General features: G+C 39.8%; 1 protein-coding gene across 1 annotated transcript; it reads right to left on the bottom strand.

Annotated features, from left to right (window-relative positions):
• Window positions 1-2,731: 2,731 nt before the first annotated feature.
• On the bottom strand, window positions 2,732-25,949 carry smox (spermine oxidase). Its single transcript, XM_089006564.1, is given in 9 exon segments — window positions 2,732-3,057; window positions 3,128-3,247; window positions 3,249-3,368; window positions 6,381-6,541; window positions 9,972-10,707; window positions 12,023-12,196; window positions 13,398-13,624; window positions 16,856-17,090; window positions 25,827-25,949. Coding segments are annotated over 7 exon segments (1,665 nt in total). The 5' UTR covers window positions 17,064-17,090; window positions 25,827-25,949; the 3' UTR covers window positions 2,732-3,057; window positions 3,128-3,208.
• Between the last annotated feature and the right edge of the window lie 756 nt (window positions 25,950-26,705).

Below are 26,705 nucleotides of genomic sequence, written 5' to 3'. Positions count from 1 at the left end.
AGACTCTCTTCTTTCATCAAAAAAAAAAGCTAATTCCTAAGTTATATGGGTCTGGAGTTATATGAGCTTGAAATGGGGGCGGCTGTACAAAAGACAATACATATTGATTGATATAGCGCTTTAACAACAGCTGAAGCTGTAACAAAGAGCTAACGTGGACAAAAGGCAATTTATTCGGGAATTGAAAAGTGACGTGCAGCGTCATTCCCGAATTTGTTCAGCTTTGTTTTTTTCTTGCCGGGGGGCTAAAAACGCACTCGTCAAACCTCTGGCAACGTGGCCCCCTTCCACAAGGGGGCCACATTTGCCTTGTGTTTATGTTAGTTAAAGCGCTATATGAACAAATCAATATGCATTATATTTTGTACATCTGCTCCCATTTCAAGCTCAGATAACTCCAGGCCCATATAACTTAGGATCTAACTCTTTTTTCTGATGAAAGGAGACAGTCTGAGGTTTCTCATGCTATATTGAATGTTTCTGTAGTCCTACAATTCAATATTCTGTTGGCAATTTGAGTGAAAATGACAAAAACACTGACACTGGATTTGCAGATTGTCTGGCAGTGAATAAATTAATCAGGTGATTAATCTGTGATCGGAATTTGATTCATTTTGGTTGACCCCCCCCCCCCCCCCACCCACCCAGTATTATTTATCAGTGATAGACCGGGAAGTTGCTTGAAGTCGATAAAGGTGTAATAACTCACAAATATCAGCCAATATCCATACTGTACATCGCCATTTTCATTTTCGGTTAAAGCTGGTTTTAGTCACATGATATTCTTGCATTTACATTTTCGACAATCTCGCCTTTGCTGTCAGCTACTCTGTACATAAAGTCAATGACAAGAAAGAGAAAAAAATGGATTACCGGTGGAAGATGCCGGATGTTTACATTGTGCGAGCTTTCTAAAATTAAAAGAAAGCCGTTGGACAACTAGATGATGTATCTCGGTCGTGTTTTGAATTGTGTCTTAGATACTTTCTATTCAATGTGCACCACTGACTTATCGAAGAAAAAAAGATTAAAATGACAATGACAGTATTTATTTCTATATATGTATATATTTGGAAAAAAATATGTATAACGTTGGCATGTTTGTTGACGCATCATTCGGTTGCCTTTTCAGTGTTCTGCTTCTGTGGCGAAAACGTGACGTTCAACAGCTTCGGTTGCCTGCCGTTTGGTAACTATTCTCTTGAGTTGACACTGTCTGTTGTTGCACTAGTAAAACAGAAAATAATAGAAATAAATATAGAGACACAGTATATACATATAAATATATTACAGATGTTTATTAAAGAATCTTGTTTTTTTTATGCTAGTTTGTCAATAAGATGCACTTTGGTTTGAATGATCGATCATCAAGCCCGCCGAAAAATGAACCATCGTCCGAGTTAGCATTTAGCATTTTTTTTTTTAGTTCGTCACCCGATATGATTAAAAATGATGTTTTACCATATTTGGGGATGTCCGCATAATGTCTACAGAATACACGATTCTCTGTGAGAAGCAGGCGATGAGGTGCCAAATGAACCCGTTCTGCCTTTGCAGTTGTCGGTCTTTTTGTTTTTTGTTTATTTAACCAATGAAGCAAATATCAGCGTTCCACGTCGACATTGTCGTCACTCTGTACATACATGTATTTCACATGTGGATGATTGTACTTGACCCAAGTTTGCATTTTACCTCAACACTTATCCCGGCGCCGATTGTTTTTGTTTTTTTTTCTTGTGTGTATGTTGCAAATGCTAACGATATCCATGAACTTCACTCATGACGGCAAACTCAAAAAAACAAAATGGTGTTGAAAGTTCCAAAACTGACGATGACTGCAATCGATGGTTTTTAATCTCTCATTTGTTGTCATCAATAAACCCGCTTTGAAAAATTGACTTTTACTCGGGTTTTGTTTGGGTTGCACCTCAATAGGAGGAATCCGAAATGACATTTTAAAGTACCGTATTTTCGGCACTATAAGGCGCACCTAAAAGAAAACATTGGTTTTCAAAATCTGACCATGTACCTCATAATCTGGTGCACTTTATGTATGGGAAAGGATTTTAATTCTTTGGAGATGCGCCTTATATTCCAGAAAATACGGTAACTACAAATATATATATATATATATATATATATATATATATATATATATATATATATAAATATATATATATATATACACAGTAAAGTCTCGTTATATCGATATCGGATATATAACGATACTTTACTATATATATATATATATATATATATATATATATATATATATATATATATATATATATATTGTAGGTACCGTATTTTCTGGAATATAAGGCGCATCTCCAAAGAATTAAAATCCTTTCCCATACATAAATTGCACCAGATTATGAGGTACATGGTCAGCTATATATATATATATATATATATATATATATATATATATATATATATATATATATATATATATATATATATATATTGGATTTGATTGGATGGATATGCCTTTATTAGTCTCACAGTGGAGAAATTTACATTACATAGATAGATAGATAGATAGATTATATATATTATGTATATATATCCTGATAAAATGTTGCTAAAGCTTCGGCCACTCACCCTCATCGTCGTCAACGGTTTAGCGATCTGCATTTTCTGTACTGTTTCCTTCCCAAAATTGTCCCATGACACCCCCCACACAACACCAACCCCACAAAAAAAGTTCAGGACGACAACAACAACAACAGAATGGTAGAACCATTTAATTTGATTAAAAGATCAGAATTTGTATATCATTTTAGAAACATTAGCTCAAGAAGGCACTGACATAAAGGAAAAAAAATGATTAAATCACAGTTGCTGTGTTATGAAAGACGTTAAATTATATATGCATGTATATATTTTTTGCATTAAAAAAAGCATTTTTTTGAATGGTCAAGAAAAGAAATGACAGCACCATTGGCAAACTTTCAGTATTTCACCTGACATAAATGTGGCATGATTTGCATCTCAAGTACAGAAAAACATTACCAACAGTAATAATGCCCAATAATATATATATATATATATATATATATATATATATATATATATATATATATATATATATATATATATATATATATATATATATATATATACACACAAGATTGATTTTTAAAAAGTATTTGTTTTTCAATTGAGTCAATTTCTTAATGTTATTTCTTTTTTTTGGGGCTGATATTTACATATTAGGCTTTGTGGTGTGGTGTTCAGTGTTGTGTCCAGTCCTGGTACATCTCCACCAGACGGTAAGCCTCTCGCTGTCCGGACAACAATGCACCGTGGGTAGTGGAATAGTATTTGCGGTGGGTGGCTTCGCCAGCGAATAGAAGCTGCAGGGCCTGATGAGAGGAAGCGAGAGAAATATTCAGAGTGAAAATGGCGTCTGTGTCATTGTGACATATTTGAGGGGGGCGAGTTTTTCCCCCATCACACACATCACACAAAAAAAGCATTGAGGGCGGCTGCCCAAAATACAATGCAATATTGATTTATTTAGCGCTTTAAGCAACGGAAGCTGGAACAAAGCGCTAACATGGAAAAAAAGGGAAATGCTGCCCCCTTGTGGAAAAAAAAACATCGTCAGAGGCCATGGCCAGTGCTTTATCAGCACCCAAGCATGAAAAAACAAAACCCGAACAAATTCGGGAATGGCACTCAACGTCATTTTTTTTCAATTACCCAAAAAAATTGTGAATGGCAGTGAATGAGTTAATATCTTTTCATATTAATAATTTACATTACGGTGTTTTTTTTCCCCTCATAATTTGCAACAATGGATTCTCCATTGGCACTTTAGGGCAATTTCTTGCTTACCATCCATCCATCCATTCGTCAGGGGAGGCAGGTGAGGCTGTGCCTCACCTGTCATCATGGGACAATCAAATTACAAAATAAATTAAACAGTTATATTTACTTAGTGATTCATATTTTAACGTTCTTTTCCATTTAACTTCACCATTTTTGAAAAAAATCGCTGAATTTTCACATTTACCGTTCAAATACTAAGTAGAGACGAGCGGTGAGGCAGCGTCCGGCTGAGCCTCACCATGGATTGCGCAATGACTATGCTAACTGTGCTGTCTTGCTCTGCAGTGAGACCGCATTGCTGTCCCTCTGCATGTCGCTATAAAGTGTTCTAACACGTTTAATATACGAACTAAATTTCTACAGTTTAGCTGGTGTATATAATGTACAGTCGCTGTACATTATAAATACTGTACTACAGTGTTTATTTTGTTTTATTTTCATCAAAACTGTGTGCCTGTCATGAGGCAGGAGAACTGTGTGCCAGTTCTCCTGCCTCATGACAGGGGGCGCTGGTGATTAGAGATTCTTCTTGCGACTCCTCGGCTGCAGAATAATAGAATTAGTGACAGCAAGCTACAGTAAACAGTTAGCAAGTTAAGTGCAACCATCCAGTCATTTTTTCGTGTTGCTTGGCCTTATTTTCAGAATGGAGGATGACATATCTAAATTGAAAGAATTTTCTAAACTGGACTTTCAATCGAAGCAGGAAATAATAATTAAAGGAAGACCAACACCGGACTGTATAGCTCACAAACGGTGAGGGATGGATGTAAATCTCCTGGACAGCTTCTCAGCTTTTTGGCACAGAAGGATCTCATTGAAACTATTCCTGAGGCGACACAGTTGCTCCAGCTTGTGCTCGCTGTTCCAGCTACTACAGCATCAGTGGAGCGCTCATTCTCAGCACAAAAGACTGAAAACATGTATACAGTCGGAACAGGACTGATCAAGGACGACTTTCTTCACTGGCAGTGATCTCCATTGAGACAGAGAGACTTGGACTTCATTTCTAACTAAAGGTAATACGATAATAACGTTTTTTTTTTTTTTTTATTTTTTCTATGCTACACTTTGTATACAGTATATAAAGAAAGCTGACATGACATTTTAAACAAAACACATTAACTGTTGCCAATCAAATGGTGAATAAGCTACTCTGTGGAGTTCATATGTTTGTAAATCTGACTGTGATGACGTCAGTGCCTCACCAGCCATGAACCTCACTGCACGTCACTGGTAATTAGTTAGTATGATCAAGTAGTTTGATGGACTTTTCACTGGTACCGGTTCATCCTCCATAGGTTTGCAAGGGGTGGTGGAGCCCATGCCAGCCGTCTTCAGGCACACCCTGAACTAGTTGCCAGCCAATCGCAGGGCACACAGTGAGCCTGCCATGCATGTTTTTGGAATGTGGGGGGGAAACCGGAGGACCGAGAGAAAACCCACGCGAGCCCAGGGAGAACATGCAAACTCCACACAGGGAGGCCGGACTGAATCTTGAACTCACAACCTCTGCACTGTGAAGTTGACGTGCTAACCACTTGACGACCGGGCCGCCTTTTGCTTACCATCCAAGTGTAAAAAGTGAACAAGTCTACAACTTTAAAGGACAAACGACGCCTCCGGACAAGTTGTGTCCATAATTTGTAAAATCACTTCAAATGTCTTCTACTGAGCGTATTTTACAAAGATTCCACCGCATATAGCTTTATTTTACCTATTAAGACTCGCTCTGAATATTCAGGAAGTCTTGTTTTTGAGTTAGTGACGATTCCTGACGTGACGTCACGGAAAGAACGCCCCTGACCGAGAAAGCAACACAATGCATTTTGGGTACTTTGGTCTGAAAACTTCGTGTTAATGGCGAAATTAGAAGGAAATCACATAAATAACTTGATGGTGAATCGTTGTGTGCTGGACCAAGACTACTATTTGATACTAGTTGACACAAATTCCCAGCAGACAAATCAGCCCATTTCCAACGGAGCTTGGGCGCCATCTTGTGCATTTTCTGGGACGCTGCATTGGAGTCCAGACGCCTCAAAATGACACGGAAGGATTTCTTTAATCGATTGCAAACATTTATGCTTTGCTCTTCAGAACTATTTGAATCATATTAATAACTGGATGAGTAACAAGAAAGCATCTTTTCCAAATCTGAAGCCATTGTTTTGATTCTAGAGCAAGTCAAGACGTCCTGCCGTGATGTCACGAACAAGGGGGCGGGACCTTCTGTAACTCGCCATCTCCGAAGTAGTTTTGGGACACTAACTCATTTTTATTGGTGTTTTGCATTTGACAAAAAATATCATACTGCGTGTTTTGGGTAATTTAGATGCTATAAAACGTTTTTCTGATGTCAGTTAGGAAACAAAAAAATGGTGTCGGTTGTCCTTTCAGAACCTGTCAATTTTTTAAATAAAATGTATTGAATAACATGGTTTCATAAATACTATTATTCAAACAACGCATTTCAATTAATAAAATGTTTTTTTGTTTTGTTTTTTTCATTCAAAGAATAAAAAATGTCTCGTCACAGTTACCGGAGCCTTGGTGCTATTGGCATCAGGCAGCGGGGTGGCCAGCCTCTCAAAGTCTCCGCCACTGGAGCCCACCCTGGTATAGGAGTAGGACCCTCGAAAATATGGGTTGCTACCCCAGGAGGAACGCACGATGCGCCGGGGCTTTGGAATGTCGGGATTTCCTGTCAATCGAAAAAATAAATAAAAGCACATTTGATTAGCCATGTCATCATTTTACATGTGTCTGGAAGTGAAGCTGAAAAATTGATATCAAAATAGAATTTAAAGGACAACCAACGTCACTTTTTTGTTTCTTAACTGACATCAGAAAAACGTTTTATAGCATCTAAAATACCCAAAACACGCAGTATGATATTTTTAGTCAAATGCAAAACACCAATAAAAATGACTTAAAGTGTCCAAAATCTGCAAAAAATTGAGCTGCGAATTGGGCATTTTCAGAAAGTCCCGCCCCTAGTTCGTGATGTCACGCCACGACGTCTTGCATTTCTGGAGAATCCAAACAATGGCTTCAGATTTGGAGAATATGCTTTCTTGTTACACATCCAGTTATGAATATGATACAAATAGTTCTGAAGAGGAAAGCATACATGTTTGCAATCGATTAAAGAAGTCCTTCCGTGTCATTTCGAGGCAACATTGAGGGGAAATGTCTCACCAAAAAAGAGGCACAAAATGGTGACCTCCTATGGCCACCTCATTTCCACAGGCTGATAAATTCCTTATATGGAGCTTGGACGCCCTCTTCTGGCGGCTTTTGGGTGCAACACGAGGTTGTCAGACCAAACAAGTACAGCAAAATACATTGACGTGATGGAAGGACTGCTACAATGTGTCTTTTTTTTGGTCAGGGGCGTCTTTAGTGACGTCACGTACGGACTCGTCACCAACTCAAAAACAAGACTTCCTCTACGAGTCTTAAAACGTAAAATATAGCGATATGCGGTGGAATCTTATTAAAATACGCTCAGTAGAAGTCATTTGAAGTCATTTTACAAATTATGGACACAACTTGTCCGGAGACGTCGGTCGTCCTTTAAAACAAGTATTCCAGACGTGTATACGATGACAAACTCTCACCACCAATCAACCTTGACGCTGTGACTTTGTCACAGGATTAGCTCACACCTTGGATATTGTGGTCTTGTCTGTCATTTCTCTTACCTTGGTTTGACTTGACAGCGTGCGAGTGAGCTACTCAAACATCTTTCTCGGAAGTCTAATCTCTTTTCTCAAATTCACTTTTAGCAGAATCGAGTCAATTGGTCAAGCCCAGAGTTGAAAACAAACAGAGGTGAAGTCTGTCCTGAATGGAAATGCTTTGAAATCCAGGTTCAAATGCCTTTATTTTTTGGGGGGATTTCTGAAATCAAATTTACAGAATGGTCTTTTAGTCATTTTACAAACCTACTTTTATTTCCATACTTTACATTGAAATATATATAACATTTTATTTTGTTATGTTGTTTTTTTTTAGAATTTTTAAAACAAATTCACGCTATGGTCTCTTAATTTTACAAACCATATTTTTTATGTTGAATGGTGTTTTTTTTTTCAAATCAAATTCACAATATGTTTTTAATAATTTTACAAACAACTTTTATTTCCTTAATTTACATTGGAATGTTTTGAACTTTTTTTTCTATTATGCTGAATGTTTTATTTGTTTGTTTTCTATTTTTTAACTCAAATTGACAGCATTGTTTTTAGTGCTATTATGTTGAATGGTGTTTTTTTTTAATCAAATTCACAGTATGTCTTTTAATAATTTTACAAACTACTTTATTTCCTTAATTTACATTGGAATCTTTTGACTGTTTTTTCTATTATGTTGAATGATGTTTTTATTATTATTTTTTTCGAATTTTGAAATCAAATTCATAGTATGTTCTTTTAGTAACATTACAAACCTAGTTGTATTTCCTTAATTTTCATTGGATTGTTTTCAACATTTTTTCTATTATGTTGAATGATTTATTTGTTTGTTTTACAATGTTTTCAACTCAAATGGACAGTATTGTTTTGAGTAATTTTATAAACCTACTTTTCTTTCTTCAATTTACATTGAAATAGTAGTAGTTAATGTTTTTTTTTTTTTTTTCACTTTTAATCCAGGATCTCACGGGAGATGCAAGGCAAAACCGAGCAATGCAAAACCGATCGTGTAACCATTCTTCCAATCGGCTACTCCCAGCCCTCCGCCCATCCACTGGTAAGTAGATGTGTAACTAAAATGCTTGTGATGTGATGAAACCCCCGTTGACCAGACTGAGGAGGATGTGTGCGGCTGACAGTCAGCATATGACTTCCCGCTGTTGCCGCTGCTGCTGCTTACGGAGTCGAAACCACAGTCGTTCTCCATTTTTTTGCACATCCTGGCATGAGCTGCCTTTACATTTGATATGCGAGTCGCACGCCAATGAAAGTTGTAAAGGGTCATTCTACCCGTGTCCGCGTCGTTTTTCTCTGTGTACTCTCATTTCCTCCCGCATTCCAAAAACTTGCCGCTTAGGTTTATTGAACATTATATATTTTCCCAAGTTGGGATTGTGCGAGGAAATGTTTGTTTGTGTACCCTGCAGTTGGCTAGGAACCGGTTCAGGATGCACCTGGGCTAGGCACAACAACTTCTGTGAGTTCATGATGAACCTGCGTGGCGTTTGCTATCTCTTAACTATCTATCTAGCTATCTGCTAGCTACTGTATCTATTAGCTATCTATTAGCTATCTATTAGCTATCTAGCTTTCAATCTATTTGAGGTATTCCGGGTTGAGTGAACGCTGGCGCGTGTGGCTGCCGCTGCTCACCCAAAGAAAAAGTTATCCTGTGACTGTTAAGTGACCTTGAGAGTTATAAATCAAATGTATTATTATTATTATTAAACATTCAATACAGCGCTTGAATCCATAGACTCTCTTCTTTATCAGGAAAAAAAAGAGTTAATTCCTAAATTGAGTTTGGAGTTATATGTGCTTGAAATGAGGGTGGCTGTCCAAAGTACGATGCAATCCATACATATTGATTTATATAGCACTTTAACAACAGCCGAAGGTCAAACAACAAAGCGCTAACATGGAAAAAAGGGAACTGCTTCTCCTTTGTGGAAAAGAAAAAAACATTGCCAGAGGCCATGGCCAGCGCGCTATGCGCACCCAAGCATTAAAAACCAAAACCCGAACTACAGTAAAGTCTCGTTATATCGATATTCTTGGGAGTCGGAAAAAATATCGATTTAACCGGACTATCGATATATCCTAACCTGCGGCATGTAAATTTTCTCCTTGAGTTCATAGAAATAGTATCGTAATAAGCAGTACTATCGATATAACCGATATCGATATAACGAGACTTTACTGTAATTCGGGAAAGGCGCTCTATGTCATATTTTCAATTCCAGAATACATTCGTGAATGGCAGGGAATGAGTTAAAAGGGGTACAGTTTGGTTGAGTCAGTTGGTACACAGTGTGCGTACCGACTGACTCAACCAAATCAGTTTGTGTCGGGTTTTTTTTTGACACAATGGCGACGACGAGGCGGCTTACAAGCTTCCGTGTGCTGATAATGCATTCTGTTTGCGTGTGTTCTGACCTGTAAAGTGCCTGAGCAGCTCTGTGCACGTCTCCGCGACGGTTTCATCATCGCAGCGCTCCATGTAGACGGCCTCCTCGCCACATATCCAGCCACTCAGCAGGTATCCGTAGCGCTCGGGGGGGTAGAGCACGTCGAAGCTGCTGATCTTCTTATACCAAAGCTCCTCGGGGTAAGTCAGCTGTTCCAGCTGGGCCTCGTCTTCCCAAACAAACTGAATGCTGTTACACTCGGGGCTCCAGAAGGGCTCAGCGTACTCTAAGAAAATCTTATCCGTGGTGCTGATGCCCAGCTTCTCGATGGCCAGGACTTTGTCCTCGGGTAGGGAAGGGGAGAACATGGTCTCGTGGTTGTGTTTCATGAAACCTAAGGAAACCGTCACGATCACGTGGTCGGCCGCGATCCACTCCTCGTCTTCGCACTCCACCCAAACGGGCTTCCCCGCTTTGGGGGGAGCGTGGCGCCCGGCGTTGTCTCGATTGTGGTTGTTGTCCCGGTCGAAGTCGCGGCGCTTGCCGATCGGCTCGTCGCGCTGGCTCGAGTAGTTCCAATGGATGCAGCGGACTGGTTTGTTAAGGCAGATGGTGTGGGGGGGGATGTCTCTGGCCAGGAGCTCCACGATCTTATTGAAGCCCGCGGGAATGACGTGATGGGCGCCGGGGATCTCGGTCCATTCGCCAAAGTCGCTCAGGGACACCTCATCCATGTTGGGTGAGCTGCTTTCACAACTCTCCACCTAAGGAAAGGCAATCTTTCTGAAATTGGCCACAAGCTCGCGAGCCACTTGATAAGTGGCTCGCGTCTTCGTGGATCCGCAACAAAAAATGGAATGATGACTTCAAATGTCGCTAAAAATCCCTCTCCCCCAGCCTCAACCAAAAAGGTTCCATTTGTACGAGCAAAGTAGAGTTCGTACGGGTAGCATCATTAGTTCAAACATCACAGTCATTTTTTTTTACTTTGTCAATGTATCAAAATTTGGCCCGTACGAGCAGTTGATGGATATTTTTTACTCATTCACTGCCTTCCCCAAATTTATTCAGGAATTGAAAATATGACGCAGGGCGCCATTCCCGAATTTGTTCAGGTTTTGGTTTTTCTTTCGGGGTGACGATAAATAGCTGGTCAGACCTCTGGCAATGTGGCAATGTTTTTTTCTTTTCCACAAGAGGGCAGCATTTCCCTTTTGTCCACTTTTGCGACTTGTTACAGCTTCAGCTGTTGTTAAAGCGCGATATAAACCAATATGTATGGACTGTATTGCATTGTATTTTGGACACCTGCCCTCATTTCAAGCTAATATAACTCCAGACCCAGATACTTAGGAATTAAATCTTTTTTTTCTGATGAAAAAAGAGAGTGTAAGGTTTCCTGCGCTGCATTGAATGTTTATGTCGTCCTAAAACTCAATATTCTGTGGGTCCTGGAATTCGAGTGACAACGACAAAAACCCTGGCACTGGAGTGGACACCTTTTTGCACATTGTTTGGCAGTGAATGAGTTAAGTATGACAGGGCCATCCAGTGGGAGAACAGAGTTCCCTGAGTCGAAAATTAGTCAAAACGGTCAAGGAGGCCATTTTGTCTCATCACGATTTCCGCACTCACCAACCAGGTGGGGTTTTCAAGAGGACCATATTCGAATTAGGCGGTCTGGGGTCAAACTAATGTTTTGCTGCGGGCCACATTGTAATTACGGTTTCCTCTCAAGCGCCGGTATGAATTTGGGGAAGCCATTAGAATATTTAACCCCCTTCACATATTACATAGAGAGCGCACAGCAAATTAATAAATAACTAGTTTTCAAATGTGAAGTCAAGAATAAAGACTGTTATTGTGGTTTACATGGGACAATTTGATATTTCGGTTTGGACGTTAGCAAGCATCATGGAATTTCACGAGTTTGATTGGCTTTCGGGGGGCCGAATAAAATGATGTGGCGGGCGTGATTTGGCCCCCGGGCCTTGACTTTCACACCAGTCGGTTAACGCATCAACCTCACAGTGCAGAGATACCGTGTTCAATTCCAGTTCTGAACCTCCCAACGCACACCTTGAGGTATTGTTGAAGCATGGACAACTTGAGCTTCTTTGTGTTCTCGGAATCATCGGGATCCATCGTAATCCGCTTGCGCAACACATCTCGTGTAAAGATGCCAACGCTGTTCTGGCTTTCGGACCCAACGGGCTTCCCATGCTGGAAAAACTCTTGGGTCAGCTGGTACACCTAAAAAAAAGCAACATCAACCAAATAATGGACAGTCATCAGTCTGTGGAAAAAAGAGGAAGAATGATGTGCAGACGATAAAGGTCAAATGAGGAAGACTGAGACAGTGGTGAACTGGAATACACATTACGGGAGATTGGGCGACCTTTTCTCTAGCCGCGGGTGAATGGGAGTTGCTTCCAGATGATATTTTAGTCAAAACGTGAGTGGTTAGTGTGTGGACCTCACAGTACAGAGGTACCGGGTTCCATTGCAGCTCTGGTTTTCCAGAGTGGAGTTTGCATGTTCTTCTCTGGCCTGCTTGGGTTTTCTCCGGGTACTCCGATTTTCTCCCACTTTCCAAAAACATGCATAGCAGGACCCTCAAAATTGTCCCCGGGTGTGAGTGTGAGCATCTGTGTGTACCCTGTGATCAGCTGGCAATTAGTTCAGGGTGTCCATTCACTGCAAGACCATGTGCAAAAATGTGTTGACTTCAGTGCCAGGGTTTTTGTCATTCTCACTCAAATTGCAGGAACCGCAGAATATTGAGTTTTAGGACTACATAAACATTCAACGCAGCGTAAGAAAATATCCTGTGACTAAAGTGTCCTTGAGAGTTTTGAAAGGTGCTTAGAAATGAAATGTATTATTATTATTATTATTATTATTATTATTATTATTATTATTAGACTCCCTTCGTTCATCAGAAAAAAGAGTTAATTCCTAAATTATATTGGTGTGGAGTTAGCTGAGCTTGAAATGGGGGCGGCTGTACAAAATACAATACATACATATTGATATTTATAGCGCTTTAACAACAGCTTCAGCTGTAACAAAGCGCTAACATGGACAAAAGGTAAATGCTGCCTCCTCGTGGAACGGAAAAAAAAAACCTTGCTCGAGGTCTGTGCAGCGCTTTATCGGCACAAGAAAAACCAAAACCCCCAAAATTTGGGAATAGCGCTCCACGTCATATTTTCAATTCCCGAATAAATTATAGTCCGTGTGCCTTATATGTGGAGAAAGTTTGAAAATACACCACTCATTTGGGGTGCGCCTTATACTCCAGTGCGCCTTCTACACCGGAAAATATGGGAGATCGTTCAATGGTTTTGTGAATGCACTGCAAATCAGAAGTCAGTCAAATCAGAAGAGGGTGCGGGGAGGTCCCAAAAGATGTAATCAAAAAGGCAAGAACGTGCTCCTGCTGTTCTCTCACCTCATTGTAAAGGTCTCTGAACTCCTCCACCAGGTCCTTGGGGATCCTTTTGCCAACATTGGTCAGGTAGTGAGCGACGCCGTTCTTGCTGTACAAGCTGATGCGCCCGACGCTCCTCTCGCCATCCGTGGTTTGTTCCAACAAGCCGTTGTCCTCGGCCAAGTGGTACACCGGGTTTCCAATGCCGCCGTGGATCCAAGTCGCACCGAGCTCCAAAGCTGTAACACCTGCGAGATAAATGCATGGCCATCACTTCAATGCCTTTTTGCAGGTGGGAAGTCAAATACAGCTAGATTGTGTTTTACAACAATACCTAACTGTCGCTATAATTGTATATGTCGCTGTCGATGAAAAAGGTGAAGCGTGCGGTCTGTGTCGTTGAAATGCAACAACAAAAAAATAATACATACATTTCCGGATATAACGGCAAACTGTGCAAATAGAGTACATCCAGTAAATAAAGTATATTGGTTTACAGTACTACTTCAAGAACAACCGGCGCCTTCGGACAAGTTGTGTCCATAATTTGTAAAATCACTTCAAATGACTTCTACTCAGCGTATTTTACAAAGATTCCACCGCATATAGCTATATTTGACGTTTTAAGACTTGCGCTGAATATTCAGGAAGTCTTGTTTTTGAGTTGGTGACGATTCCTGATGTCACGTCACGGAGGGAACACCCCTGACCGAGAAAGCGACACACAATGCATTTATGGTGCTTTGTTTGGTCTGAAAACTGTGTTGATCCCTGTTGATGGCGAAATTAGAAGAAAAACACATAAATGACGCAATGGTGAATCGTTGTGGGTTGCGCCAAGACAGCTATTTGATATTCGCTGACACAAATTCCCAGGAGACAAATCAGCCCATTTCTAACAGAGCTTGAGCGCCATCTTGTGCATTTTCTGGGACGCTACATTGGAGTCCAGACGCCTCAAAATGACACGGAAGAACTTCTTTAATCGATTGTAAACATTTATGCTTTCCTCTTCAGAACTATTTGAATCACATTCATAACTGGATGAGTAACAAGAAAGCATCTTCTCCGAATCGGAAGCCATTGTTTTGATTCTCGAGCAAGGCAAGACGTCTTGGCGTGACGTCACAAACTGGGGGCGGGACTTTCTGAAAATGCACAATTCGCAGCTCAATTTTTTGCCGTTTTAGCACACTTTAAGTCATTTTTATTGGTGTTTTGCATTTGACTAAAAATATCATACTGCGTGTTTTGGGTATTTTAGATGCTATAAAATGTTTTTCTGGTGTCAGTTAAAAAACAAAAAAGTGACGTCGGTTGTCCTTTAAATGTATTTTATCATGTAATACCTATATGCAGGCAAAAAAAAGAAATAAAGCAAAGTGTGAAGAGTTGCGGAAATTCACAAGTGCAATGAGTTTCTAAAAAAACAGACTTAAATAGTATACTTGTTCCAGTATATTGGTTTACAATATTACTGAAATATATGATATCATGTCATACTTACCAGCAGGCAAAAAAAATAAATAAAAAAGGCAAAGTGTGTAGAGTTGCAGAAGTCCAGGAGTGCAGTCAGTAGATAAAAAAACAGACTCAAATATTTATACTTTATCCAGTATATTGGTTTATAATATTACTTAAATATATTGTATCATGTCTTCCGACCTACAGGCAAAAAAAGGGCAAACTGTGGAGAATTGCAGAAAGTCAGGTGTGCAGTCAGTGGATAAAAAAATGGTTCTCAAATATTTGTACGTTTCCAGAATATTGGTTTATAATATCACTTAAATATATTTAATCATGTCATTCCTACCTACAGGCAAAAAGAAGCGCAGAGTTGCTTGAGTGAACGCTGGCGCGTGTGGCTGCCGCTGCTCACCCGCAGAAAAAAAGTATCCTGTGACTGTAAAGTGTCCTTGAGAGTTTTGAAAGACGCTTAGAAATTAAATGTAATATAATAATAAAAGTGTGAAAAGTTGCAGAAAATCAGGTGTGCAGTCAGTGGATTAAAAAAACTGATTCTAAAATATTCATACTTTTTCCAGCATATTGGTTTATAATATGACTTAAATTTATTTTAACATGTCATACCTACCTGCAGGCAAAAAAAAAAACATCCATACTTACAGGCAAAAAAAATGAAGACGTTCAGTGCTAAATTATGTATGCTGAAGTCAAACAGTGAACGGGGAGGTATAAGACACAGATGCTCTAAGTCGTCAAATAAATTCACACCTACCTATACCTGCAGGCAAAAAAAAATATAATAAGTGCAGTTAGTGGATTTAAAAAAAAACGGTCTCCAAAGTATTCATACTTTTTACCATATTTGTCACATTTCCTCTCCTTGTAATATTGTAAAAAGCTACACCGGCCACTGTTTTCTTGTCAATCATACCATGTTGTTTTTCCTTCAGTTCAAGCATGTACCAAATGTAATAAAGTGTACCACGAGATGTTTTGAGATAAGAACTTGGAACCCAACTGATGAGTCGGGTTACATCATGTACTTTGTAAATTTATCATGAATTGAAAACAACCTCTGGTTGTTTTATCTGGCAGCATTGAGTGGTTAGGTAAGACATTTGATTTATATTTAATTAGTGACATTCAGTGTATTAGCTAACTAGCTATCTAGCTACTGTAGCTATATATTAGCTGTATAGCTATCTAGGTAGCTAGCTAACTAGCTAGCTATCTTTTGGCTATCTATAAGCTATCCACTAGCTGGCTAGCGAGCTTTCTACCTATTTGAGTTATTCCAGGTTGAGTGAACGCTGGCGCGTGTGGCTGCCGCTGCTCACCCACAGAAAACCTTATCCTGTGACTCTAAAGTGACCTTGAGAGTTTTGGAAGCCGCTTGTAAATTAAATGAATTACAGTAAAGTCTCGTTATATCGATATCGGATATATCGATAGTCCCGGTTATATCGATACTATTTCTATGCACGCACTGAGAAAATTACATGCAAACAGGGTCGGATATATCGATAGTCCCTGTTATATCGATATTTTTTCGGACTCCCTTGAATATCGATATAACGAGACGAGTATTATTATTTGTCTATCAGTAGGGCACCATTTTTTTATCATTTTCTCACCGTGGTCAATACTTTGAATTCTCCCACCGATGCGGTTTAAGGCCTCGAGAACTGTGACATCAGTGTATTAGCTAACTAGCTATCTAGCTACTGTAGCTATATATTAGCTGTATAGCTATCTAGGTAGCTAGCTATCTGGCTAGCTATCTGTTGGCTATCTATTAGCTATCTACTAGCTGGCTAGCGAGCTTGCTACCTATTTGAGTTATTCCAGGTTGAGTGAACGCTGGCGCGTGTGGCTGCCGCTGCTCACCCACAGAAAACCTTATCCTGTGACTCTAAAGTGACCTTGAGAGTTTTGAAAGCCGCTTGTAAATTAAATGAATTATTATTATTTGTCTATCAGTAGGGCGCCATTTTTTTAAATCATTTTCTCACCGTGGTCAATACTTTGAATTCTCCCACCGATGCGGTCTAAGGCCTCGAGAACTGTGACATCAGTGAAACCCCTCCTCAGCAGGACCTTAGCTGCAGCGAGGCCGGCAACGCCAGCGCCGATCACGACTACTCGAGGTTGCCGAGGAGTGCGCAGGCCGCTACGAAGAGGATCATCAGCGCCGTCTGAGGTGATTTCACAACTTTGCATGCCGTCCCAACTCCTCTGCAACCCGGGCTGTTTGGAAAAGAGGAATAGAGAACAAAAAAAATGGTCAATCGGGGGGACTCAGCGGGCGTCAGGAGGTAAATGCAGTACACAATCCATCAACATCAACATCCTTTTATCTAATCTGTTTGATGTCAAATCCGATTTGGTTGCTTGTGTGAAAGTATTGGGTCACCTGTTGATCAGAAAATGTGGGGAAAATATATATATATATTTTTAACTTCTACGGGATTTTCTCGGCATTTAAAGTGCTTCCATTTTTTAAATTATATTTGTAAGAAAATCCTACAAAGATGATGGCTCCTTGTCATGTTGTGACTAGGAATTATATAACTGTCCCAAAAATGAAGATTTGATTCAGGCAAGACTTCAGTCTGTCATTAGAATAAAAAGACAGCACATGTGGTTTGCATTGTAACGAAGTCTTGAAATGATGCTTGACGCCACTTAAAAGCGCTGCAACTTGGCTTGACTCATAACCCGCAATTACAACTCTTTTATTTTTTCTTTGAATTTGTTTCCCATCGACTTCCTGTTATTCTGTGAGGAGTCCTTAAACGACCCAGTCTTATTCGAACAAATGGGGGAAAGCAATTTCACATCACAGCATTGCTAAGGCACATTGGCATTAAATGAATAAATAAATACCAATACATACATACATACATACATACATACATACATACATACATACATACATACATACATACAGACAACAAATGCATAAATAGATATAAATAAATATAGATAGAAATAAATAAATACATAAATTAAAAAATAAATACAGTGATACCGCGGTTTGCGAATGTCAAATTTATGCAAATTTTACCTTGCTGTACGAATTTTTTCGTACACGGAGCTACCTCAATGAGTGATGTGTCGTTCAACAAAAACAACAAAATGGCAGCCGACTGTTTTTGTCCGCCCCCAGTCTTCGGTTAAAGCCACGTGATTGGTCAAGAACGCAGCAGTGAGGGGGGGAGAGTGGTTTAAACATTAAAGAGACAGGCAGACGACAGTGAGAGTTTCAACTTTGATAGTTCAAAGGCAGAGTGTAGACTGCAAGGATAAAATATCCCATCAATCAGGCTCCACAAACAACCCGCACAAGCCTGTACATTTGCCTGTACACTTGATGCAAAAAGCTATCAACCCAGCTAAACAGAACACAATTGATGAGGAAAAAGGTAAAATTATCGCAGAGAAAGCACCTCCAAGGGATCATTCCTCAAGATGGTGAAAGAAGAAGGTTACGTTCCTCATCAAGTGTTTAATGCTGATGAATCCGGCCACTCCATTTCATCAAGCCGTCAACGACCATCACAAAGGTAAATAAATTATTATTTAATTATAATACCAAAGCACATTTTTTATACATAAAATAAGATATTTTGTGTAGTTTCAAGGCTTAGAAAATTATAAAGTAGAAACTTATGTTTTATGGGGACCTGGAAACGGATTAGTCTCATTTTAATGCTTTCCTATGGGAAACTAATTTTCGGGATACGCACTTTTCGCCTTCCACACTCTGTCTGGGAACCAATTAAGTTCGTCAGCCACGGTATCACTGTACATACATAGACAAAAACAGAGATAGATACATAAATTAACACATGTATAAACAAATATATAGATAGACAACAAGAGAGCTAGCTAGGTTGCTACCTTGCTAGAGGGCTAGAAAGCTACCTAGCTAGATCGCAAGATAGCTCGCTACCTATCTAGCTATCTCACTAGCTATCTCACTAGCTATCTCACTAGATAGATAGATAGATAGATAGATAGATAGATAGATAGATAGATAGATAGATAGATAGATAGATAGATAGATAGATAGATAGATAGATAGATAGATAGATAGATAGATAGAATTATATAATGTATTATATATATGTATATTATTAATAGATTGATAGAAATTATATAAATATACCAATGCATAAATAACTACATAAATTGTTCTTATTTCAGTGCACAAGGCTGAAAGCATGAGTGTAGCTATTACTGGATAAAATACATGAGAGAAACAGACAAAGAATGTCAGTCGTGACACAGACACATTAGCATGCCAAGTGCGGGCGCAACGTGCTGACTGAGAGCACAGGAAAAAAAACAAATGTCCGTGTCACACCCCAAAGCCACGTCAATCCATAGAAGCACCTGTTTGACATTATTTTCATATGGCCCATCAGCCAAAAAGTGCTAATATGTTGACCTCATTCATCTGAACATGTGACACGGCTGTGTTACCATCTCCCAGGAAATGGGTCAGCCTCCGCGCGGATTTCCTGGGGGATGGCTGTTTCTATCGAAGAAAGAAAGAAAGAAAGAAAGAAAGAAAGAAAGAAAGAAAGAAAGAAAGAAAGAAAGAAAGAAAGAAAGAAAGAAAGAAAGAAAGAAAGAAAAAAGAAAGACAACGCAGTCACGGTATCAGTCTTTAGAACACGCGGCATTTGTCAATCACCAAACAAAAGTAAAAGAACAAACGCTCATGCAAGAATACAAAGCAGTCGTCATGACAACGGGTGTGTTGATACACTACAAATTAAGGATTGATAGCACCAAAAGGCCCAATAACTAACCAGGAATCCATCTATCGGCTACAATTGGCGATGTTGAGATTCAACTTCAGCAAAGCCATTTTAAACCATAAAGAATACCGTATTTTCCGGTGTATAAGACGCATACCGTTGCAAATGTTTACAATCAGAATCAGAATCAGAAAAAAAACATAAGGAAGGTCGTCTCCGGTAGTATAGGATACGATCGTATTGCAATAACAAGCAACTACGATCAACAATGACACAAAATATACATTGTAGTTTCCGGTGTATAAGGCGCAACGTAGTATAAGGCGCGCCCCCAATGGTGTACAGTGATACCTCGGTTTACGAACCCCTTGGCTTACGAACTTTTCGCTTTATCAACGTTAAATTTATGACAATTTTACTTTGGCAAACGAACTTTTTTCGTACGCGGAGCTGCCTCAATGAGTGATGTGTCGTTCGCGAACGAGCCCGTTCTTCTAACAACAAAATGGCAGCCGACTGTTATTGTCCTCTATTCCCCGCCCACAGTCTTCAGTTAAAGCCACGTGATTGGTCAAGAACGCAGCAGTGAGGGGGGGTGGTTTAAACATGAAAGAGACAGGCAGATGACAGAGAGAGAGTTTCAACTTTGATAGTTCAAAGGCAGAGTGTAGACTGCAAGATTAAAATATCCCATCAATCAGGCTCCACAAACAACTCAGGCACACTACATTATCAGAAGCTACAGTAGAGGCTGGGGGAAATGGAGTCGGTGGCTGCTGACAGTAGTTACCAGACCTGTTGTGGCTCAATATGACTTCACATATAAGGCACATTGCCGTATAAGGCTTTTGGGTGCGTACTGTACACTGGAAAATACGGTAACTTTCCAAAATTGAATCTGACGTTATGCTATGGAGAGTTACGCAGGGTGCATTATGACAGTATAAAAAGGCAGATGGTGACACCCTCTGCTCCTATTAATTTCAGAACACAGCCTTTGTTATGAACCAATCACCAGCTCATGTTTTAACTGTTTCCAGTTCTACCACTGCCTGATGCACCGGGCTCTGAATATGCATTGGGGGTACTTTGAATAACCCAACAGGATATTTGAACAGCTTTCTGAGTTTACAAAACATTGGAGAGAAGCTGTGTAAGCTCGTAGCGTATCTCTGAATACAGTTTCATTATTCTGACCCACCCCCCCAAAATATACAAAGGAATCTATCAGGGTCTACGTTTTGATTGAAATTGTACTGAGTGGCCCCGTGATTGACAGATGAGCACATTGGCCTCACAGTGCAGAGATACAGGGTTTGATTCTGGCTCCAGCCTTGCTGTGTGGAGTTTGCATGTTGTCCCCCATATGTGCCTGTGCAGGTTTTGTAAGGATATTCCAGTTTCCTCCCACGTTCCAAAAACATGTCTGGCACCCCCAAACAAACAGCCAAAAGGAAGTGATTTTTTTTAACTCATTCACTACCAGACCCGCAAAAATGTGTGTACTCCAGTGCCAGGGTTTTTGTCATTGTCACTCAAATTCCAGGATCCACAGAATATTGAGTTTTAGGACTGCATACACATTCAATCCAGCGTAAGAAACCTTAGACTCTCTTCTTTCATCAGAAAAAAAGAGTTAATTCCTAAATTATATGGGTCTGGAGTTATATGAGCTTGAAATGAGGGCAGCTGTCCAAAATACAAAGCAATACATACATATTGGTTTATATTAGCGCTTTAACAACAGCTGAAGGTAGAACAAAGCGCTAACATGGAAAAAGGGGGAATGCAGCCCCCTTGTGGAAGAGAAAAAAAACATTGCCAGAGGTCTGGCCAGCGTTTTATCGTCACCCCAGCAAGAAAAACCAAACCCCGAATAAATTCGGGAATTGCAGTGAATGAGTTAAAGAGCTATTAGACACTTACTGTAATCAGTCGAGCCCTAATTTTCATAATATACTAATTTCTTGTCACTATTATGATAATGTAATAATATTGATACATCATACATTTCATAGTTTTTCCTGGTAAAGCTCAGATTTTTTTTTGCAGATTAAATGGGATACTGATCCTTTTGAGATATGTCCATTTGTGATGAATGAGGTAGACCGAAAAAGAAAACATCCTCTCAGCTGTACTGTAATTTTGTAGCTGGTTAAAACCGCCGCGACGCTCTTGACACCATCACGGCAGATTAATGTGTGGGCCGGCCTTGGGGAGATCGGGAGCTCAGGGTGAGGTGGCGTAAAGACGGTTGAGGCGGGGGACACTGCCACTGACCTAGAAATGACAATCTATAATACATCTGCCATTGGGCTTTTGATTTTTTTTAAAAGAGCACAGTCAGCCCTTCTTATAACTTAACTGCTTTCATTTCTCCCCCGCCACCCACTTTTTTATTTATTTTTAATTCCAGCTGCATCGGCAATCTCATCTGCGATTATTTTAGAGAACTGGCTTCAATGACAACATCCTTGGAGCAAGAAAGGGGTAGAAAAAAAAGAAGATTAATCTTGGCGGCGTTGTGTCAAAGGTTAGACATTCCACACTTTTGCCCCGAGGATGATGAAATGTCATGTAAATAAACAAACACGCACACAAACACTTTATCGCGTTACACCACCTGAGGATGTGCCGCCACATAAAAAAAAAGACTGATTCACACTAAATTGAATCTGTGTTTTGAGCCCAAACAATGAACACAGCGGCAGGCGACCGGTACAAAGTGTGCGTCGCCTCTTACCCCAAAATCACAACTCCAGCACGTCACTAATGAAGATTAGCAGGACAGACGATGGATGATTGAATTAAACTTCACATGATTGATTCCAGTAGTACAAAGAAACATTTTTTTTATCATTCTGAGTAAAAGCTCCATTCGTTTCAGCGAATGACGGCGTGAAGGCTTGACTGGTGACTTGGTTCAACTTTTTTTTGTGTGTGTGTTAACTCATTCACTGCCAGACAATGTGCAAATGTGTCACGTTTTGCAAGGTGGTGATGGCAGGCGCGGATCCCAAAAAAGCAGGCAGGAGGGAGCAGGAGGTTGTTTGACAAATTGTATTAAAATAAAGGTCAGCCAGAACAAAATCTAAAGCATCAAAATCATCTGAACAGAAAAAAAGTATCAAAAGAAAACCAAGTCTAAAAATCCGCCAAGGTTAAACAAACACATGCACAGCATACAATGCATGCGATTGCAGACAAAGCATGCAACAAACAATGAACCGACACCGGATGGTCGTGCCGGGAGTCCTTTTAAGTGTCACTGATTAAAACGACCAGCACCTGCGAGGCTGCAGGCAGGGCTGACGTCGCTACCTGTTGGTCGCCAATCCGAACGTGGTAGTCCGCCACTGATCGGGACGACCAGCACCTGTGCAGGTGCAGGCGGGGCCGACAGCGCCACCTGTTGGTCGCCAACTAGATCATGACAAAATGTATCTACTCCAGTGCCAGGGTTTTTGTCCTTTCCAATCAAATTGCAGGACCCAAAGATTACTGACAGAATTCAATGCAGCCCAAGAAACCCTCGACTCTCTTCTTTCATTACAACAAAGTTCATTCCTAAGTTGTATGGGCCTGGAGTTATATGAGCTTGAAATGAGGGTGGCTGTAAAAAAAAAAACAATACAATACATACAGTACATGTTGATATATAGTGCTTTAACAAAAGCTGAAGCTGGAACAAAGCTTCCTCGTGGGAGGGAAAAACATTGCCAAAGGTCAGACCAGCACTTTATCGGCACTCCCCCGCAAGAAAAACCAAAACCCGAACAAATTAGGGAATGGCGCTCCACGTCATGCTTTTCAATTCCCGAATACATTCAGGAATGGCAGTGAATGAGTTAATATTTACATTTTGATGATAATATGACACATTTATTAATATTTAACCCTTTAACGGCGAGTGTGTTCATATTAACACAGATAAAATCATTTTAAAGAAATCAAAATAAAATCAAAACAAAGTTTCAAATGGAGTATAAAATAAACAATATTTTTATTGTATAAGAATCATAATCAGAAAACCTTTATTCGTCCCACAACGGGGAAATTTGCAGTCCACAGCAGCAATAATGTATATATAATTAATAACAAATAAAAAATGCATTTGTGTTCAATGAACTCGGCGTAAATGGGTTAAATATGAATCAATAAATGTGTCATATTATGACTGAATGAATGAATGAATGAATGAATGAATGAATGAATGAATGAATGAAATACAGTACATGAAGTCCACCAATCATAATCGAGGAGCGCCTATTCGTCTGCGGCTCCACCGCTTTTTGTGAGTGTAAAATTGAGTCTACTTTTGGGAACTAAATTTTGCAGATGTGCTGGGAGTCGATCCAGAAATGCCCACTGGGGTCTAGTGTATAATAAACTACACAAAAACCATTGTCCCTTGCAAGAAAATGATAATGCGGCCAACTTTTTCTCCAAGCACAAACTACTTTCTGTCTCCAAATTAACAGGTGTGTCAGGAGGGAGGCTGCTTCGTGTACAACATTGCTCAAAACACGCTACACTAGACTTGCACTGGCACATAAATGAATTCCTATCCATGTTCATAAAAAGCGAACCTGTGCCAGGCAACTAAAATGGGCCCCTAAATCTTGCTAATCCCGTTCTTGAAAACGCCATTATTACTACCTGCAATTTTGTGTGTGTGTGTGTGTGTGTGTGTGTGTGTGTGTATGTGGGTGTGTGTGTGTGTGTGTGTGGGGTGTGTGGGTGTGGTTTTTTTAGTTTCAGGTCACATCAGGTCTTCATGTAAATGAGCTGCATTGATCACATGAGTTTACATAATTTGTAGATCTATTAGAATGGGTAACGAACCACTCAAACCAGGTCTGTGAATAATCCAGTTTACAGTATTAAGACACCACTGCAAACTACAGCCACTGTAAAATTAAATCAATAAATGAAAAAATAAAATGGGAAATTGTCTGGCATTATAACCCCCAGATCTAACGACCATGTATTATTTAAACAAAGTCCTGTTATTTATGTATTTATTTATTTATTTATTTATTTATTTATTTATTTATTTATTTATTTATTTCCTGAATATGATAGTTGGCCATATTAAGCGCTTTGTTACAGCTTCAGCTGTTGTGAACTCATTCACTGCCGGACATCCAAAAATATGTTCACTTCAGTTCCAGGGTTTTTGTCATTGTCATTTGAATTCTAGGACCTACAGAATATTGACTTTTAGGATGACATAAACACTCAATACAGTGTTATAAACCTTAGACTCTTCTTTCATCAGAAAAAAAGAGTTAATTCCTAAATAATATGGTTCTGGAGTTATATGAGTTTGAAATGACGGCGGCTGTCCAAAATACAATGCAATACAGTACATGCATATTAGCTTATATAGCGCGATGACAAGAGCTGAAGCTGTAACAAAGCACTAACATGAAAAAAGGGAAATGCTTCCCCCGTGTGGAAAACCAAAAAAAACACTGCCAGAGGCCATGGCCTGCGCTTCTTCAGCACCCAAGCATGAAAACACAAAACCGGAACAAATTCGGGAATGGGGCTGTATGTCATATTTTCAATTCCTGAATAAATTTGTGTATGGGAGTGAATGAGTTAAAACACTATATAAATCAATATCTATTGTATTGTACTATTATCAGGCTATACATGTGTACTTAATCATGTGTCCTGGATCAAAATCACAAAGCGGATTTTTTTCGCCATTGTTATAGACTGTTAATAGTTGTGAGTAGAAAGGGGTTGGAGACCAGTTTGGGGATCAAACTTGTTTTTCTGTGTGTGTGCGTGCGTGTATTCACGTACGTCACGTTGAACCTGCGATGCCACAGTGGCAGCGGGACACAAACACAAGTGAGTTTTACACATCATCAGCACACAGAGCATTTTGTTCATATACAAGAAAGCACACAAACAATTACAGCAACATACCGCGCTCGAACAGGGAACCAAACGAGCAATACCTCATTTCAAAAGCAAACAAAAACTGCTCAGAAGTCTTTTTTTTTTTGTTTGTTTTGTTTTTGGATGACACCGGCGTGTGAGTGTTTGCGGGACGTACGAACAGCGGTAAACAAAACGGGGGGTGGTCTGTTTTGGATTTCTGTCAAGTGACTTGCTGGTAGCCAATACAATAAATAAATTCATGAATAAAATCTAAATAAAAACAAGAGAGCTCGTGTCGTGTTGCAGCCGCACTTACCCGAGTGTCGCGTCGTCTTCACGCCGCTAAAACGTCACGCTTTGGCACCGCCGGCTCTCTTTTTTGTGCCAATGGTTTGCCCGCAGCACACCGGCTCGGCTTTTGTATGTATGCGTGCAAACCAGAAGCAGCCAGTTTTGTGCAGGGCAGCTGCCTCCTCATTGGTTTGTCATGAAGGAGCGGTGACGTCACGGACCGCCGCCACGCACGCTGATGTGCTCGCAGCAAAAACAAACAAACCCCGGATTGGGGACTCTCAAATGCATGGCAAGAGGAACATATCGTGGGCAGGACTACAAATAATATGATTGAAAAAAAACTTGTATTTTGTTGTTGTTCATTAGCATATCAAACTACAGTTGTAAAATTTTGGCAAATAGCAATTTAATAATAGCAATTTGGTGGAAAATACTGTGAGGAATTTTCGGTCCCTCTTTCTGAGCCGCTTTATTTAACAACGGTTTTCCGGAGAACTGTCTTTGGGCAGTGGGCGGGGGACACCTTGAACCGTTTGCCAGCTAATCAAAGAACACACAAAGTGACGAACAACCTTCTGTGCCCGCACTCACAGCTCACACTTTGGGATAATGTAGATAGTTAAATCATCCTGCCACGCTTATTTTTGGAATGTGGGAAGAAACTGGAGTACCTGGAGAAAACTCACGCTATCTATCTATCTATCTATCTATCTATCTATCTATCTATCTATCTATCTATCTATCTATCTATCTATCTATCTATCTATCTATCTATCTATCTATCTATCTATCTATCTATCTATCTATCTATCTATCTAGCTAGCTAGCTAGCTAGCTAGCTAGTGAGATAGCTGGTGAGATAGCCAAATAGGTAGCGAGCTATCTTGCGATCTAGCTAGGT

Source organism: Hippocampus bargibanti, linkage group LG10 (assembly GCF_051943395.1).
Source record: "Hippocampus bargibanti isolate YZ-2025 linkage group LG10, ASM5194339v1, whole genome shotgun sequence".
Taxonomy (NCBI): Eukaryota; Metazoa; Chordata; class Actinopteri; order Syngnathiformes; family Syngnathidae; genus Hippocampus; species Hippocampus bargibanti.
This window is presented reverse-complemented; position numbering and strand designations above follow the sequence as displayed.